This window comes from Octopus bimaculoides, chromosome 2, assembly GCF_046866305.1.
Source record: "Octopus bimaculoides isolate indiv1 chromosome 2, ASM4686630v1, whole genome shotgun sequence".
NCBI lineage: Eukaryota > Metazoa > Mollusca > Cephalopoda > Octopoda > Octopodidae > Octopus > Octopus bimaculoides.
In genome coordinates this window covers 86,021,355-86,042,128 of record NC_142929.1, presented here as the reverse complement: position 1 = coordinate 86,042,128, position 20,774 = coordinate 86,021,355, and the positions used below count along the sequence as shown (strand labels likewise).

Genomic DNA, 20,774 nt, shown 5'->3' with positions numbered 1-20,774 from the left:
GTGCCGACGTTGAGAGTGCCAATCCTAACAGTATGGGTGTTGGGGGTGTGGGCCTGTAGCCTGGGAAGGGGGAAAGCAGTGTCGTGTACCTGAAAAGAAAACTTGCAATTGGAAGAATTCATAAGCAAAACAGTACCTACAACCTGCAAACATTACTCAAACTTAATGCGCTACCCAAAGGTAGGGGAGAGGATGGCCAAGGCCACTAGATGGGTTCCGGGAGGCAGCCGAGGATGACAGGATGACAGAGGAATGCACTTCCGGTGGAGGGGGTAGGATGACAGAGGAATGCACTTCCGGTGGAGGGGGCGGGAGGGCGGGTGTACCATCAGCCAGGAGATAGGCCTCTTAATCGTAGATTTTAAATATTTGAGAGACAACAATGCATAAATCGTAATTTTTAAAAGAGCAATGAAACCTAGGTGAATAGAATATATAAGTAGCATGAATTTAGTAAGCTTAGAAAACGAATAAGTATGAATTTAAGACAAAAACTGAATTCAATTGAATTTCATGGAGAGAAACAAGATAAATAATAGAGGGCAGACTAAAGCGCGAAAGGTATGAGATGTTGAGGCTGTAAATAAATAAAAATCTCTATCTTATCTGCATCTTGGAGACTTCGTGGTAGTATGTCAGCGGAGAAGAGATTGAGATAATTTAGAATGGATTTCTCATTTATATATACCCAGAACCTGGAAACCTTAGGGAAAAAAAAAAAACTACGAGAGAGAGAGAGAGAGAGAGAGAGAGAGAGAGAGGGGGGGACTGATTTAGAGAGGGATGGAGGGGTAGACAGAGGCATGGCGGGAGAAAGATCATCATCATCATATATATATATATATATATATATATAAAGAGAGAGAGAGGGGGGACCAGTCAAGCAGCACATCACGCTGTAATTCTTGGGCTGAGAAATCAACACTTAAAAGCCATAATTTTTTTTTTGTGTGTGTGTGTGTGTGTATACATGTATATATATATATATATATATTTATATATATATATTTATATATATATATATCATTATCATCATCTTCATTTAACGTCCGCTTTCCATGCTAGCATGGGTTGGCCGATTTGACTGGGGACTGGCGAACCAGATGGCTACATCAGACTGCAATCTGATTTGGCAGAGTTTCTACAGCTGGATGCCCTTCATAATGCCAACCACTTCGAGAGTGTAGTGGGTACTTTTTACATGCCACCGGCATGAGGGCCAGTCCGGCAGTACTGGCAACGGCCACACTCAAATGGTGTTTTTTATGTGCCACCTGCACAGGAGTCAGTCCAATGTTTTGTTCACATGCCACTGGCACAAGTACCAGTAAGGTGGAGCTGGAAACGATCACGCTCAAATGGTGTTTTTACGTGCCACCGGCACAGGAGCGAGACTGCTGCTCTGGCAGTGATCTTGCTTGGATGGTGCTGTCAGCGCTCCACTGACACGGGTGCCAGTCAGCAAATTTGATTCAGTTTCGATCTCACTTGCTCCAACAGGTCTTCGCAAGCAGAGTTTAGTGTCCAATGAGGAAAGGTTGGCACGGGTGCCAGTCATCAAATTTGGTTCAATTTCGATTTCGATTTCACTTGCCTCAACAGGTTTTCGCAAGCAGGGTTTTGTGGCCAAAGAAGGAAAGGTACGCATAAGTGGGCTGGCCACACCCCTGGTAAAGGCCACGAGTTATGGTCTCACTTGTCTTGCTGGGTCTTCTCACGCACATCATATTTCCACAGGTCTCGGTTGCTAGTCATTGCCTCGGTAAGGCCTAATGTTCAAAGGTTGTGCTTCACCACCTCATCCCAGGTCTTTCTGGGTCTACCTCTTCCACAAGTGCCCTCAACTGCTAGGCTGTGGCACTTTTTCACACAGCTATCATCATCCATTCTCACCAAGTGACCATACCAACGCAATCGTCTCTCTTGCACACCACAACTGATGCGTCTTAGGTCCAACTTTTCTCTCAAGGTATTTACACTCTGTTGGGTATGCACACTGACATTATACATCCTTCGGAGCATACTGGCTTCATTCCTTGCGAGCTTACGCATGTCCTCAGCAGTCACAGCCCATGTTTCACTGCCATGTAGCATGACTGTTTGTACACATGTGTCATACAGTCTGCTTTTTACTCTGAGCAACAGGCCCTTTGTCACCAGCACAGGTAAGAGCTCTCTGAACTTTGGCCAGGCTATTCTTATTCTAGCAGCTACACTTTCAGCGTACGCTCCCCTGCTACTGACTTGATCACCTAGGTAGCGGAAGCTATCAACTACTTCTAGTTTTCCTCCCTGGAATGTGGCAGAAGTTGTTCTCTGCACATTTTCAGTGTTTATTGCTCCTGAACGTCTGCCACATACAAAAACTATCTTACTAGTTAGCCTGCCTTTGATATTGCTACAGATCTTATGTGTCGATAGCTTACACTGGGTCATCTTATAGAGTTTCTACCTATGCCTGTTCTACAGATCGAGCAGGGCCATCTACCTGAAAGGGTTTGTAGTTTGTCTACCTTTCCACTTATTAGGACTTTGGTTTTAGCTGGGTTGACTCTAAGGCCCTTCGATTCAAATCCTTGCTTCCACACCTGAAACTTCTCCTCTAGTTCTGATAGTGACTCAGCAATTAGAGCAAGGTCATCAGCATAGAGGAGCTCCCAGAGGAAACCTGTCTTGCATTCCTCTGTTATTGCCTGGAGGACTATGATAAATAGGAGGGGGCTGAGGACTAAACATTGGTGGACTCCTATCTCTACCCGGAATTCTTCACTGTACTCGCTGCCAACCCTCACCTTACTGACAGCGTCTCTGTACATGGCTCTCACAGCTCTCACTAACCATTCATCTATCCCTAGTTTCCTCAGTGACCACCAGATACGGGATCAGGGGACCTTGTCAAAGGCTTTCTCCAGGTATTTCTCCTGCAGCTGTCTTACCAGAAATATAGTATCAGTGGGGCTTTTCCCTGGCACAAATCCAAACTGCATCTCAGCAGTGATTCCTGATGGGCCAGGGGCTCTCCCTGTCTTTATACTCTTGATTGCTTTACACATATGTATATATATATATATATATATATATATATATATATATATATATATGTATATATATGTGTGTGTGTGTGTGTGTGTATCTATATATGTATTTATGCATATATATATCTATATCTATCTATCTATATAATATATATATATATATAAATTCAATAATAGGACGAATTCTTTTACAAGAATTTATCAAGTAGCTAGCGTGAAAAAAACCTCATAAGGGAAAAAATCCATCATTTATTCCCGAACTATATATTTATATTTATATAAGGGCATTACTATATAATAACGCCTCACGCCACGAGGGACTCTAAGGTCAGACTACTATAAAAAGCACATTTTTACCGAATGCGAGGAAATGCAACTCTCAAAGCCAACCCCTTAAAAACGAACTAAATTATAGATCATGATTTCGTAGTTATTGTAGTATTATACAACTTCTACTCGTCAGTATAATATGGTCCTGAAAAATAGAAATAAACAGTGAATCAACATACCAAACGAACACCATGTATCCAGCATAGCATATAGACGACTGTTCATCACTATTTCCCTATGTAAGTGGCGGGAATTTCGAGTTGCATCTCGGTAAATATGCCTCTTACTCAGAATAAATTCAGCACTGAATATATTCTGTTAATATATTTAAATTCAATAATAGGACGAATTCTTTTACAAGAATTTATCAAGTAGCTAGCGTGAAAAAAACCTCATAAGAGAAAAAATCCATCATTTATTCCCGAAATATATATTTATATTTATATAAGGGCATTACTATATAATAACGTCTCACGCCATGAGGGACTCTAAGGTCAGACTACTATAAAAAGCACATTTTTACCGAATGCGAGGAAATGCAACTCTCAAAGCCATAATATTAGGGATAAAAATCCAAATTTACAGGTAAAAACCCAATTAAATTCAATTTATCAAAACTTAAAATTAAATTAAGTTTCACAGTATATAATATATTGTTACGAACGCCCGCGCGGAGCACCTCAACGAAGAGAAAACTCGCGCGCTGCGAACGTCGACGCTCAGTGAGTCATGTTATGTTTATGTAATTTATTATCATAATGCCTATTATTCTTACCATAATTAACTAAATAGACCTTATCATAATTATAAAGGTTCTGTTTATTAAATAGATCATTAATATTATAATCATTACTATTAAAATTATAATTATACATCAGATTATTAAAAAATTGAACATCATTAGTATATCTCGCCTCATGAAGGGCTTTATTGTAATAAGGTGCATGTTTTTCAAAGTTCTCTATATTCGATGAAAGTAGTAATATTCTCTTACTTATAGTAAATGTTAATGATTTAAAAAATATAATAATATCTTTTCTAATAATAATTTGGGTGTAGGTTATTCTACTACTAATAATGTTGGTAACATTATCTCTTCTTTTAATAGATTTAAGTTAAATAAGTATTACAAATATAAATTAAATACTTATTCTAATAATAATAATAATGAGGACCAGGATATAATTATTTGTACATGTAGAGATAAGACTAAATGTAAATTTAATAATAAATGTAATTTGAAGGATGTTGTGTATAAATGTATAGTGACTTTAACGGACGGGAATAAACTTAATGGTTATAATTTAAATAAATTTTACATAGGATCGACTTCTAATAAAATTAAAGTACCAGTGGCTCAACACATGCACTCCTTTAAGAATTGAAATTTGATTAATTCTACTGGCCTTAGTAAATATATTTGGGAACTGAAATCTAAAAATATTAAGTACATTTTACATTGGGAGATAGTTTGTAAGGCAAAATCATATCGTATAGGTAATAATTTTTGTAAGTTATGTACTAATGAATTTAAGGAGATATTATTAAATAATTATAATACTTTGATTAATTCTTTTGATGAATGAAAAATTAAATGTAGACATAAATTAAATTATTCATTGTGTCTATATATATATATGTGTGTGTGTGTGTTTGTGTGTGTGTGTGCATATATATATATATATATATTTGTATATGAATATATATATATATTTATATATATGCGTGTGTATAAGTCTGTATGTGTATGTATGTATGTATATATATATATATATATATATATATATATATATATATATATATATATATATATTATTCTGTATATAATATATATATATATATATATATATATATATATATATATATATATATATCTGTGTGTGTATATACTATTCCTACTTTACTAATTGTAGTCATTATAATTTATATTTATTAATTGTGTATTAATTGGTACGTTAATATTTTTAGTGAGTTTAAGGAATTAATGACACTATGATTTTTATAAAACTAATAATATAAATATTTTAATTATTTTAATTAATTAATTCAATTTTGGTATTTTAGCTTATTTCATATATATTATTTAATTTATGTATCATAGTCTTATTCTTTAGACTCTATAATTACTTGGATTTTAAGTTCCATAAAATGTTTACAATATAGTTGATTGTTTTATTATGATTTAAGTTATATAAATTTTAATTTTCATTCATGATATCCCATACTATTGATCTTTTTATGCGCATATTCCAAAATTTCAGTCTTCTGGAACCTATAAAAAGGATTTTGATCCTGAAAGAACATGTGTTTCCACCACAACATAGAAGTTAATAAATAAATTGTCAAGAAGACTCTGCCTGCCACTGATTTTATTTGTTTATTTTATGGGGTCAGTTTTAATTTATAGACTAGTTTATCAAACCTTGTATATCTAAGGCTGAGAAATTAAAGGGCGTTATCTGTTAGGGGTAGGGTTGAGAGAACAGACAGAAATCATAGTTGGTATAGTCATAAAAATCATGAGGTTTGGTAAGGGAAAACTTAAAACAAGACGTTGGCTAACAACTAAGTGGGGTCGCCCACTAGCGACCATTGATAATGAAACAGGGGAAGTCTTATCATGTAGTACTATAGTTAAATGTTTTAAAACAGTGTTGCTATATTGTATACAGATGAAGTTTATGGCTATTCAGAGGGTTATTAAGAAGAATATATAAACAAAAGGATAGAAATTTGTGGATACTTTTGAATATATACCAAACTTTTACCACAATAGAGGGAGGAAAAGAAATTATTCAGAAATAGTTTAATATTTATACATATTGTACACTTAAATACTAACTCATCAAATGGTATCTGTGAATATTGATTAATTGGTATATACTGGTATTAATAAAGGAGTATTGAGGTAAAAGAACATTCTAATATATTAATAAAATTATATTCTAAGCAGATTATTTTATATGTAGTGAATATACCACTATAGTTTTATATATAAGTTAAGTATGAATTTATAGAGATACAAAGATTAGCTTAATTTTTTATGAATAAATAAAGGCTAATTATAAATTAATAAAGAAATGAAATAAAATAATCAATTAGGGCAGAATACCATAGAAATAAAATAACATATAAAATAGCCCTACCCCTAACATATAATGTCCTTTATTCTCTCAGACTTAGATATACAAGGTTTGATAAACTAGTCTACAAAATTAAAACTGACCCCATAAAAACAAATAAAGTTAGTGACAGGCAGAATCATCATCATCGTTTAACGTCCGCTTTCCATGCTAGCATGGGTTGGACAACTTGACTGAGGACTGGTGAAACCGGATGGCAACACCAGGCTCCAATCTAAATTTGGCAGAGTTTCTACAGCTGGATGCCCTTCCTAACGCCAACCACTCAGAGAGTGTAGTAGGTGCTTTTACGTGTCACCTGCACGAAGGCCAGTCAGACGATACTGGCAACGGCCACGCTCGAAATGGTGTCTTTTATGTGCCACCCGCACAAGCCAGTCCAGGGGCATTGGCAACGATCTCGCTCTATTAACTTGTAGTAGAGGCAACATGTTCTTTGCCTATCTCCTTAACTACATGGAGATTTTAGGTATAATTATACTAATGTATCCATCTGTTCTAATTTAATTAAATTCTATGTCTCTGAGGATTGCACTGCATTTTAAATTGATGTAATGATTACATTGTTCAATTAAATGGAGTTGCATGAAACGATCGTACTGCACTACCTCTGGATATCCTTATTGCTTATTTTGATTATGTATATATATCATCATCATCATCATCATCATCAGTGTTTAACGTCCGCTCTCCATGCTAGCATGGGTTGGACGATTTAACTGAGGACTGGTGAACCAGATAGCTACACCAGGCTCCAATCTGATTTGGCAGAGTTTCTACAGCTGGATGCCCTTCTGAGAGTGTACTGGGTGCTTTTACGTGCCACTGACACGAAGGCCAGTCAGGCACTATTGGCAATGGCCACGCTCAAAATGGTGTATTTTATGTGCCACCTGCACAGGAGCCAGTCCAGCGGCACTGGCAACGATCTTGCTCGAATGTCTCTACATGTGCCACCAGCACAAGTGCCAGGAAGGCGACGCTGGGCACAGGTGCCATCACGATTTCACTTTCGCTTGCCCCAACAGGTCTTCGCAAGCCAAGTTTAGTGTCCAATGAAGGAGACGATGTTGTCATGGGTGCCAGTCGTCGAATTTAGTTCAATTTCGATTTCACTTGCCTCAACAGGTCTTTGCAAGCACAGTTTAGTGTCCAATGAAGGAAGGTACACATAAGTGGGCTGGCTACAACCCTGGCAGAGGCCTTGGATTTAGGTCTCACTTGGCTTGCTGGGTTTTCTCATGCACACAACTGGCTTCTTTCAGTTTCCATCTACCAAATCCACTCACAAGGCTTTGGTCGGCCTGAGGCTATAGTAGAAGACACTTGCACAAGGTGCCATGCAGTGGGTCTGAACCCGGAACCATGTGGCTGGTAAACAAGCTACTTACCACACAGCCACTCCTGTGCCTATACATACATACATACATACATACATACATACATACATACATACATACATATATATATATATATATATATACACACACTACCTGGCTTAAAATTTCTGAAAGAGATTCACATAGTAACAGTACTGAACAGTAAAGGCAATTATCTTATCATAGCAAGCAAGAAAAATAAAAGAAATCGTACAAAGGAATGAAAGATACTCAAAAGGCCCTGCTTTGTTATATAATTTATATCCTACAGAATGGCTTCTACCTAAATATACAGATGGTACTTGAGGACAGAATTATGGTTTTAAAAAGATGTTTATATAATAACAGAAAAAACTGTATTTTTATAAGAATAACTATTGCAGGAAAAATACCTCTTGCAGGAGAAATACCTAGTCAAGGATAAACCACTGTACCTGGCTTTCATTGACATGGATTAAGTCTTTGACAGGGTCCCCCGATCCCTTATATGGTGGTCAATGAGGAAACTTGGGATAGAAGAATGGTTAGTGAGAGCTGTGCGAGCCATGTACAGAGATGCTGTCAGTAAGGTGAGGGTTGGAAATGAGTACAGTAATGAATTCCGGGTAGAGGTAGGGGTCCAACAAGGTTCTTTCCTCAGCCCCTTCCTATTTATCATAGTCCTCCAGATGATCACAGAGGAATTCAAGACAGGATGCCCCTGGGAGCCCCTCTATGCTGATGACCTTGCTGAGTCACTATCAAAACTAGAGGAGAAGTTTCAGGTGTGGAAGCAAGGACTAGAATCGAAGGGCCTTAGAGTCAACCTAGCTAAAACCAAAGTCCTAATAAGGACTTTGGTAGATAAAACACAAACCCCTTCAGATAGATGGCCCTGCTTGATCTGTAAAAAAGGTGTAGGTAGTAACTCTATAAGATGTACCCAGTGCAAGCTATGGACACATAAGAGGTGCAGCAATATCAAAGGCAGTTTAACTAGGAAGTTAGTTTTTGTATGTAGCAGATGTTCAGGTGCAATAAACACTGTAAACAAATAGGAAACAACTTCTGTCTCATACCAGGGAGAAAAACTAGAGGTAGTTGATAGCTTCCGCTATCTGGGTGACCAAGTTAGTAGTTGGGGTGGGTGCACTGAAAGTGTAGCTGCTAGAATAAGAATAGCCTGGGCAAAGTTCAGAGAGCTCTTACCTCTGCTGGCGACAAAAGGACTCTCACTCAGAGTAAAAGGCAGACTGTATGACGCATGTGTACGAACAGCCATACTACATGGCAGTGAAACATGGGCTGTGACTGCTGAGGACATGCGTAAGCTCGCAAGGAATGAAGCCAGTATTCTCCGCTGGATGAGTAATGTCAGTGTGCATACCTGACAGAGTGTAAGTATCTTGCGAGAAAAGATGAACATAAGAAGCATCAGTTGTGGTGTGCAAGAGAGACGATTGTGCTGGTATGGACATGTGGCGAGAATGGACAAGGATAGCTGCATGAAAAAGTGCCACACCCTAACAGTTGAGGGAACACGTGGAACTCAGAGCTTGTGAAGACTTACTGGGGCAAGCAAAAGTGAAATTGGGATGGCACCTTTGCCCAACGTCACTTTTCTGGCACTTGTGCCTGTAGCATGTGTAAGGTCTTTCGAGCGAGATCGTTGCAAGTGCCCCTGGACTGGCTCTTGTGCGGGTAGCACATAAAATACACCATTTTGAGCGTGGCCATTGCCAGTACCGCCTGACTGACCTTCGTGCCGGTGGCACGTAAAAGCACCTACTACACACTCGGAGTGGTTGGCGTTAGGAAGGGCATCCATCTGTAGAAACTCTGCCAAATCAGATTGGTGCCTGGTGTAGCCATCTGGTTTACCAGTCCTCAGTGAAATCGTCCAACCCATGCTAGCATGGAAAGCGGACGTTAAATGATGATGATGAACATAAATATAAAGCTAACATATCAATGTAATAATTTCATTCAATAAAACCACTATAAGCATCAATAACTGCCTCAACATGGGGTCAAAATCATTTACAAGCTTGGTTTAAGTGGTTCTTGTTCATATTGGACATGACCCAAACTATGGAGACTTTCAAATCATCCTTGGTGCTATGGGGGTGTACATTAACATTTTTATCAACAATGCTCCATTCATAGTTGTCCAGTGGATCGAGATCTGGAGAATTAGGAGGCCAAATGTTGCGGGTGATGTGTGATCATGCAAATTGTTGGCTATCCATTCTTGTGTCATTTGAGCCTTGTGTGATGGTGCAGAATCTTGTTGAAAGACATAAGGCTTTCCATTGCATACACTGTTGAACCAAGGCTTAACAACTTTGTCCAGAACTTCAATATATGTAGCAGCATTCACCTTAAGGCCTTGTGGAAAAAGTGTGGAGGCATCACATGTCCTTCATTGCTAACAACATCCAAAACCATGACACTTGCAAGAAATTTTGTGTGCATTATTCTTGGAACATCAGAAGGGTCTGCACATAGCCATCTGTCATTTCTTCTGATAGTTTTCTGGTTCTAGTCAAAGTTTTCCTCATCTGAGGGAAACCAAATTATACCATCTTCTGATGGATTTTTAAGTTTGTTCAAAAGTCTTTTGGATCTGATTAGACAGTTTTCTTTTGTTTTTTTCTGACATGAACTGACCTCTCCTTATCACATAAAATTTATATCTGATGTCTTCATGCACAATATTTCTGATTGTTTTTTCTGACACATGAAATATTTTTGCAATTGACCTCATTGATTTTCCTGCATTGTCTTCAATGTTTTGCTTAACTTTCTGAATAAATTCAGGTGTCCCGATAGAATCAGAGCATTTGGAGTGTTTTTGACATTTTGATACAGGTAACATACTTCCATCTTCTTCCTCTAACTTGCACCAAATCTTGTGAACAAAAGCTCTTGCAGCTTTCAGAAAATGATTCACCATGCTTAGCCTTCAAAGCCACAATTACAGCATGCCTTTCCATTTTATTAGTAAGCATAGGGCCTGTCATTGTTATTTTCTGAAATCGAAGTTCAATAAAAATTAGTCAAATAAAATGAGGACTAAAGATGCATGTGTCTTCAAATATTGTCTGCACCCTGTACATGTTACTACAAAACACACTTAATGTTTGATTAAATGTACATAGAGAATAGATTGTAATATAAACTGTGCCAAATTCAATTTTTTCAATATTCTGACTTTATTTTCCTAATTTATGAATATTTAATGTTTGTTCATGCAAAATATGGAATTACACAGAATATGAGATTTGACTATACAAGTGAAAAGGAATATACATTTTCATAGGATTTTGAACTCCTTTTCATTTTTCAATGATGACTGCACCCTCCCCTCTTTTCTTATCTTTCCCATTCTACTGCCTAAAATTGACATCTTGAAAGGTCACCTAGCCCTTGTGAGAAAATGTGTTTATTTACAAATATGTTGATAGGTATACAATGAGAAGGGAAAGAGGAGGAAGAGATAAAGAGAAGAAAAGGAAAAAAGAAAAATCCTGTGTCATGAAATTTCAGTGACTTGACCACATCAAATTGAAAAGAACCCCCCCTCTCTCTATCTATCTCTCTATATATCCTTTCCCCCATCCTTTATTTTTTTTTCCTCTTTCTTGATTGTCCTAATTACAAAATAGTAGTGGTGAACTGCTAGAATCTCTCACCACCACCACCATATAGCTTGTGTCACCCGAGGAGGCACTTTTGCACTGTGTATTGCATCCAGAGTTATTACATTATTCTACACCCACCAGGGAGAGTGCTGTATGAAGCTGAAACAATTGTTGTGCTAATAAATGCTTCTAGTTACATTCCATCTTCCATATTAATCTTTTAAAATATACCCTAAGTGCACCTTGGAATTCTGGACATAGATCCAATGAGGAATGCACAATATCACTGATGATGCCTGGTAGTAATAAGTAGTGAACATGCTCTGCAGGCACACTATCTGGAAATTACCCTGAAACAAGGTTTGGATACTGCATTTAATGCTTACTTTCTTAACCTTGATTCTTTAATTCACATATATATTCTTTCATATTTTCATTCTTTTATTTTGAGGATGCATACCCTAGTGGTTAGGGTGTTGCACTCATGGTCCTGAGATTGTGGTTTTCTATTTCTACACTAGGTGGTACACTGTGATCTTGAGTAAAACACTTCATTTCATGTTGCTCTGTGATTGCTTTGACACTCGGTTCAGGCAATGTGGATTTGATGGAGGGAGTGAGCTAATGTACACCACATACATTTGATCTCTATAGCAAATCATTCATGTTCACTACTTTGGAAAAAGCTGAACACTCATACATTGTCTTCGACAGGAGAGTCCATCACACACACACCATCATCATTTAATGTTCATTTTCCATGCTGGCATAGGTTGGGTGGTTTGACAGAAGCTGGCAAGGTCAGGGGCAGCACAAGGCTCCATTGTCTATTTTGGCATGCTTTCTATAGCTGGATATCCTTCCTAACACCAACTACTTAACAGTGTACTGAGTACTTTTACATGACACCAGCACCAATGCTTTTTACAAGGCACCATCACCAGTTGTATGGGGTACCAGTCCCAGTGCTTTTTTATGTGGCATCACTATATAAAACAAAAATGTAATATGTAATTTTATATATTCTTTTACTAGCTGACATACCCGGTAATTCTTGGGAAAGTGGGGCTTATCCCTTGGTTCTGTTCTCATAATGGTTTCACTAATCCAATAACAACAATACAAAGTATGTAGCCCTTAAAATGGTTTTTGTGCATTTACTGAGAATACCAAACTGTCTTACACAGAATCTTGTTTTAGGACTTCCAAATAAGTTATGAATACTCAAATTGTGAAGTCAGTTATGTAATAACTTGAAATTAGTTACCCGATAGTAAGAATTCAACTAAAGTATCCCCCAAAAGGGTTTTAATACGTTCCCAGAGTATATAGAACATAGGAGGAAATACTAATAAGGTATGTATACTAAAATCGTGAAGCATGTTACGTAATAACAGGCTAATCAGATATGAGATAATAACAATTCAAAGTAAATAACTCTGAAAAGGGCTTTTGTGCATTCCCAGAGGGGCACTAGTGTTGGTATATTCATGAATAAGTAACTAACCGAAATAAGTGGATCTATTGTTTAGGAAAATATTAGTTACTTGTTTAAGGGTTGTACTGGATAAATTGTGAAAATAACTCTCACAGTTCAAATACTAAGAAATAAGACTACTCAATTTCATTTTTACCAAATAATTTAGGAAAATGAATGGGTTATTTCCCTTGACTATATATAAGGATCCCTTCCAAGGGCCTTGTTATCGATTTTTTTCAGCAATCTGAGTATGTAATGAGGTTTCCAGACATGAGTTCTACTGACATGCCAAGTTTCATCAAAACTGATAAAACGATGTAGGAGGAGTTAGCTAACAACTCCACAAACACACCTGCAGACAGAATTTCCCACATATGTAGAAGATTCGTTCACTTGTTTCAGTCATTCCCCTGCAGCTATGCTGGAGCGCCACCTTTAGTTGAACAAATCAACCCCAGGACTTATTCTATTGGTCTCTTTGTAAGCCTAGTCTTATTCTATTGGTTCCTTTTTCCAAACTGCCAGGTTATGGGGACATAAACACACCAACATCAGTTGTCAAGTGATGGTGGGGGTACAAACACAGACACACAAATACATGCACACACACATATACAATGGGCTTCTTTCAGTTTCCGTTTACCAAATCTACTCACAAGACTTTGGTTGGCCTGAGGCTAAAGTAGAAGACCAAGGTGCTATGCAGTTGTACTGAACCTGGAACCATGTGGTTGGGAAGCAAGCTTTTTACCATACAGCCACTCGTATATATCGTTTATGGTAGAAATTTGCTTAATAGATTCTGAATAAAACTTCTCACTCCAGTTCACCTGCACCACACATTTCTGACTATAACTCACTCACATTCCATTTGTTGTTTTAATTCCCCTCTGTCAGCATAACCAATGTGAAACACATTGCATCTTATCATATCAAGACAAGATTAGTTAAGCATTAAGAAAACAGAAAGTTAAGTAATTTTAGATAATTAGAATCCTCATTGCTGAAATTATGGAACTTTGATGTTTTTAAAAAAGAAAACAGTTTTTTCTCATAAACACACTGGTGTAAACTCACACACATGCATATATAATATTTAATATTACAAACTTTGCTCTCACATATGCTGAGTATGTGTTTGATATTCATTGCAGGTACCTTAGCGCTATTTTAATGAGCAATCTAAAATCTCCCTTGATTTTACTACAGAATCTTGTATACTGTTGTATATGTGTTGCATGTTCACTTGTGGAAATGATATAAGAAACGAACTTTAAAAAAACAGTGGGTCTTTATTCCTCCGTTAAATAGTAGAGTGGACTAAGTAAAAAACATCACGAATTCTGGTGATTGTAAAGTTCATACATCATTTGGAGAATTCCGTTCAGTTGCCATTGGTTACATGTGCACCATTATATTAATTTTGCTCTGAGGAATAACGGCAGGAAAACAACATGACTTGCCTTCATGAAAATCACTCACCCCTCTGGTCTCAATAATTTGTTGCTTGACTACGTCATTACATATAAAAACATAAGTCCATTTATGAATATCTGGTGGAACAAAAGACTTGATCGATTGTGATCAGGTTACTAATAGGGGTAATTTCATCATGTATTTTTCCAGTTGACGAAGATAATCTGCTGGATCAAAATTTCAGTTAGCTGCAATTGTATTTGTGACCATCTGACCAGTTAATATAAGAAAGTTGCCATAAAGTAATTTCCCCGGTGAAAAACCTAGGTGTTCCTTGACAACCATTCAAAGAATCAATAAAACAATTGGTAATACTTCTAACCAAATATTTGATGCGAGATAAGTGCATAGAGCTGCTTTCAATTGATGATGTAAATGCTCTATCATCCCATTAGACATGGCGTGGTAAGCAGTGGTACGAATCTGTCGAGTACCCAGCAAGTTTGAAAATTCAGCAAAGAGATTTGATTTAAATTGTTGACCTCTATCAGTAATAACTAGGGGAGCTCCAAAATACGAAATCCACCCAGCTATCAGAACCTTTCCAAGTGTGAGAAATGAAATGTCATTGATGGGTTTCACTTTAGGCCATCTAGAAAAACAATCTATATAGGTCAACAAATATATATTATTTTGAACTGGTGGCAAGGGACCCACAATATCTATGTGGATATGTTTAAAACGTGCATCTAGAGTAGCAAAAGTGCTCAAAGGTGCCTTGATGTAGCATTGAACTTTAGCTTTCTGGCACACTATACAAGTGCACACCCAATTACAAACTTTTTTCACATACAGGGCCACATGAAACAATTTGAAATTAATTTCACTAGTGCTAAAATATCAGGATGAGAAATATTTTGAAGAACTGAAAAAAACATTTGTCTATGACTCTTAGGAACATAAGTTCTGGAATAACTAGTAGAAACATCACACCAAATAGAAGAATCTGTAAAATGTAGTGGTAGTAGATTGAGGTCTATAGAAGGTGACTCCAACAGTTGGAGACACAAAAATTCATCATCTTGTTCTTGATCCAATGCAATTTGCTGCAAGTATGTATGTATGTAAAACATTAATATGTATGTAAAAACTAACATTCCTTTTTCCAAGTTGATATTCAAAACCACATCTAAGGATTCTCACTCATCTGATCCACCACTGGCCAAACAGGTGCAAAAGAAATTTCTTTGTCCAGCCAAAAAGTGATGGATGGATTTCCCTTCAACCTCCGACCTGAGCTGTGTCATTTAAGGTTCAAGTGGACAGGAGGCGACCTAGATAGGTAGAAATTACTCCTGTGGTATGTCTGTCCTTCTAGCTGGGATGACCATGATAAATACAGTCAGATACACAACTGATGGGCAGATAGCCATCAACAGGCAAATGGTCAAGAGACAAGAGGCAGCCAGCAAGAGGCAAACAGTTGACAGCCAGCAGTTAACTTGCACCAGTCAAGCACCCAACACAGAACCACATATTTAGCATGAATGACCCGACACAGTAGCAGTGGTAGAACATAAACAGACATGACCACATGACCAATGCACACACAGACACAAAACATGCCCGGTTGTACCTCATCACATCGACACAGTATTTCTCCTGTTTATTTTTTTACTTCACCAACACAAAGCAAGTTGGTAATGTCATATAGTGGATTTTCTGGTGTATACAACATATAAATTTGTTAATTAAATAAATTATTTAAACTACAATCTGATGCTTTCCCATTGTTTTACTTTGATGTCGTCCACATGCCTATTTCATCTGCTACCTCAATAACATCTTTTGCTACATATCCCACTACATGTAAGCAAGATAAAGTTTCAGCTTGATGTAATGAATATCAAGAGTGTATTGTGAAATGAAATCCAAAGGTTGTAAGTCTCTGGGCAAATATGTATCTGTTTTCGACTGCAGAGCAAAAGTAATGGCTTGTGATTGGTAAAAACCATAAACTGTCGTCCCTCAAGAAAATTCCAGAAATGTTTCACAGCTTAAATAAACAGCCAAAAATTCTCCACTGAAGGTGCTATACTTTGACTCTGCTGGTTTGAGGTATTTGGGAAAATAGGGAAGTGGTTACCAAGTGTTTAGAACAAATCTCTGCCAATTCCTACATCTGATGCATCAACCATTAATGATAAGGGTGCATCTGGAATGGGGTGAGCCAAAAGTATAACTCTTGAGTAATTGAGATGACTGATGGATCTTTTCTGTTTGGCTGCCAAGATTTCAAAAATCAAAGTTTATTGAAAATTTTAAAATTTGGTACATTAATGTAGTTTTCCTAGCTGAATTGCTGGAAATATTTCACTTTTTCCCTCAAAATTTTTAAATAAGTTATAGAGGTTTAAAGTTTGATAATTTTTACTCAGCCAAGAAACAGGATTTGGAAGCTGTCATTTTGTGTGTGACTGCACATTTTGTCAACATCTTGAAAATAGCACGTGTCTTTATATGAAATTGTAAACAAATGAATTATGCATGACATATAACCCCTCATAACTTTTTTATTTTTTGGAATTTTCAGAAAATTTTTGCAAATTTGTGTTCTACACTTGAGAATTCATATGATTATGCAAACAAAAATTGTTTAGCTCACCTCACAACCACCTCAATGGCAAAAAAAAAAATCGAGTAAATAACATGTATTTTGTATTCTTAAGCATTCAAAAATGTATTTAATGTGATAAACAGCACATTGCAAATTGAATATTTCTCAAAATAAGAAATTTATAACACAAACTTAAAAGATTTATCTAAAAACAAATATTTTAAAAAACATTTTGTTGACCAGTTCATTGAAAACAAAAGTTAGAAATGTATTTGAGCAGTTTCTTGAACAAATCACAATTTTCATATCTCCTGTGCTACATAAATTTACGGAGATATGAATCTACCATAGGACAGTGAGTGCCACAGTGTTGTTTATTATCTCACTTTACAGAGGCTCATGTTCTCTCCACTTCTTGAGTGTGGGTATCATCTTTCAAGTTAACAAACCCAATGCTGTGGTTCATTGTTCTATGCTCAAAATTGTAATTTCAAGAATGAGAGTACACCCTCCACAAATTGCTGAAAAATGTGGTTCCTGGAAGAATTAAGTGATATACTTAGCGGACTTAAAAGACCCATAGTACAAAAAAATTAAGCAAAAAAATTTCATTTTTTATAAAAAATAATTTAGACTAATGAAAATAAATATTAGAACTCTTTGTATCGATTTGTGTTGTCCTTTATCTTTTGTTGTGTGTGCGTCTAAGAAATAGCTTAGTTCATATATGAGTAGTGTCCCTTTAATACCACACAAAAATTGATTTGAGAATTAAAATTAAATATCTTGCTTTCTAATGGAAAAAATGTTTTACGAAACCTTTACCAATATATTCCTTTAACATTTCTCTTATTAATATCAATATAATTCTTAATCAAAATTAAAAGAATGGGGTGGATTCAAAGTGTCAATGTCGGGCGTTACTACCCGTCAGTCAGCCAGTTTGGTCTATACATTTTTTTCTCTTAACTTTTGTTCTACTGCACCAGATTTTAAGTATTTTATGTTTAAATGTAGTTTATCACTAGTCAAACATAATTAAAAAAATTAAATTTGATTTAAATTAAAACTGAATTAGTGAGACTGCTTGAAAGACGCCAACTGCGACAAAAAAGCTACGTTAAGAATATTATTCGACTACTACCGTAGTTGAATGATAACACATCTTTTTTTACGTGATAGTGAAGTTTAAGGACGATTAGGCTACTATTTTTAGAAACCAAGTAACGGTTTCGACTTCGTTGTCTTAACCTAATGTTTATTGATTTCCATGGCAACAAACAGATGCAACTTCCGTAATTTTGACAACAAAGGTTAACGATTGGCTAAAAGTATATAACTTTATTACTAATTTCTAAGGAAAAATGAAGGCGATTTTCATCAACATACGAAAGTACATTAGCGTAGAAAATTTGAAAAACAATCAAGTGAAAATTTAAAATACTTAAAATGGTTGGAAGAAATTTAACAAGATCCCCTTTCTCATTCTGTCTTGGCTTACCAGCTTTAAATTTTGAAGAGTGCCTTAAGAAAAAGTTCAGGAAGTGGAATCACTCAAATCTCCCCCGGAAAAAATGTTTAAAAAAGATGTTACCAACATAATTATAATTTACATTACCGAAAGCTTTTTCTCCAAAAGTTCATTAAAATGTTACATTTTTAGGAATGTTATGAGGCACTAAACTGTAGTTTAGACAGTTGTTTCATCTTTACAACATAACTTTCAAAACCGTAAATGTATAGTGAGTAACTCCTCAGTTTTATTTTAAATCTTCGCAATATCAACTCAAACTAAATTTTCGTCAGATAAATAGTCTAAAATTAAAAATACAAGCGGTATTATCGATACCCTGACTCCATTTGTATCACTATAACCGAATATAACAATGCAGCAAAATTCATTCTTTTACTACTTTCTTTTTAAAACGTAATAATCTAATAATTTATAAAATATTCAGAAATATTATACATAATTTTTTAATTGACATTTTATATCTATCTATTGGCTTCTATTAGATTTGATTTTTAATTATTTGGTGCAGATAGCAACATTCGTGCTGACGATGGCGTCGTATACTAACATGCTGGTATTGTGTCTCAACATCTTTCTTATGTTTCTGCATGTCATGGCTGGGTAAGAATTCAATTTTTAACGATTTAATTAGTTTATAAATATAATGTTTATTTGATATTGCTATTGCGTCTGGTTTTCTATCGTACTAAATATGAAACTAAGTACTTTGTTACGGAATGTTATTTAGAGAACTGTAGATGTTTCATTGTTGCAAGTTGGGTTCATTACCTTTGTCTGTTGCACTGGTTTGCCTTGGCTTCAAACAAGTACCAGTAATAAAAACAAGAAATTGTTGAATACCTTTCCACGTTGTGGAATGCTTCTGCCTTATCTAAAAACAAATAAACCATTAATATGCAACTATTGTTGCGAATGTTTGCTGTTAAATTTGAAAAAATTGTAAATTTTCAAACGAAAATCTGAACAAATGTCTTTGGTATAAGACATTTCGAAAATTGGTTATAAACTATTGTAACTAATACAAAAACAACTTTATTGACCGCTGTATGATCGTTTCTAGAAACAAAATAGTGGGGGAAGAAAACTAACTATAAGATCTTTATGTACAAATTTATTTATCTATTGTAAGATTATTATTCAGAATAAAAGGAGTTGGAAATGAAAAATTAAATGAGTAAAATCGTGTTTTGTTAAAGCATTTATAAGAGTTGACTAGCAGACAGCTACTTGAATGCTTGCGTGTTGCTTTATCATTGGCTGAGCCACACATCATGCCGGCTTGATAGTTTTACACATCGCTTACCAACGGATCTGTAAATAGTCAACGTTCCTTTCTTCTTTCCAGTGAGGATAGTGTTGAAAATAATTTGGCAGGTTTTTGTCGCCAAAATAACCAATTTTAGTATCTTGATTATGCATCAATGTGCATAAGTTTTTTGTAATATACGAAATGTGTGTGTGTATATATATATATATATATATATATATATATATATATATGGGTAGAGGAAAAGCTGCCTGCTTTGACATTATGGATTTTTATCTGTCTATATCAATATCAATATATATATGTATATATTATCAATATATATAAGGCGCAGGAGTGGCTGTGTGGTAAGTAGCTTGCTTACCAACCACATGGTTCCGGGTTCAGTCCCACTCCATAGCAAATTGGGCAAGTGTCTTCTACTATAGCCTCGGGCCGACCAAAGCCTTGTGAGTGGATTTGGTAGACGGAAACTGAAAGAAGCTCGTCGTATATATGTATATATATATATATATGTATGTGTGTGTGTTTGTGTTTGTCCCCCTAGCATTGCTTGACAACCGATGCTGGTGTGTTTATGTCCCCGTAACTTAGCGGTTCGGCAAAAGATACCGATAGAATAAGTACTAGGCTTACAAAGAATAAGTCCCGGGGTCGATTTGCTCGACTAAAGGCGGTGCTCCAGCATGGCCGCAGTCAAATGACTGAAACAAATAAAAGAATAAAAGAATATATATATATATATATATATATATATAAGTATGTATAGTACTTAAGCTATCGGTGTGTTTTGCAAAGGGCTAAGTTATGGGACGTAAACACAACAACATCGGTAGTCAAGTGATGGTGGGGTTACAAACACACATGCATATATATATATATATACATATACATATAAAAGTATATTTATACACATAAATATATACATAAAAGTATATATATACATACAT

General features: G+C 35.9%; 1 protein-coding gene across 2 annotated transcripts in view; it reads left to right on the top strand.

The window, feature by feature from the left end:
- The first annotated feature begins 19,070 nt into the window (after positions 1 to 19,070).
- The window catches only part of LOC106875108 (dnaJ homolog subfamily B member 11), a 119,504-nt gene continuing 117,800 nt past the window's right edge, over positions 19,071 to 20,774 (top strand). For both annotated transcript variants that reach the window (XM_052978389.2, XM_089347106.1), the window contains exon 1: positions 19,071 to 19,157. In XM_052978389.2, coding sequence (XP_052834349.1) covers positions 19,087 to 19,157 — 71 coding nt within the window. In that variant the 5' untranslated portion in view covers positions 19,071 to 19,086. The remainder of the gene's footprint in view (positions 19,158 to 20,774) is intronic.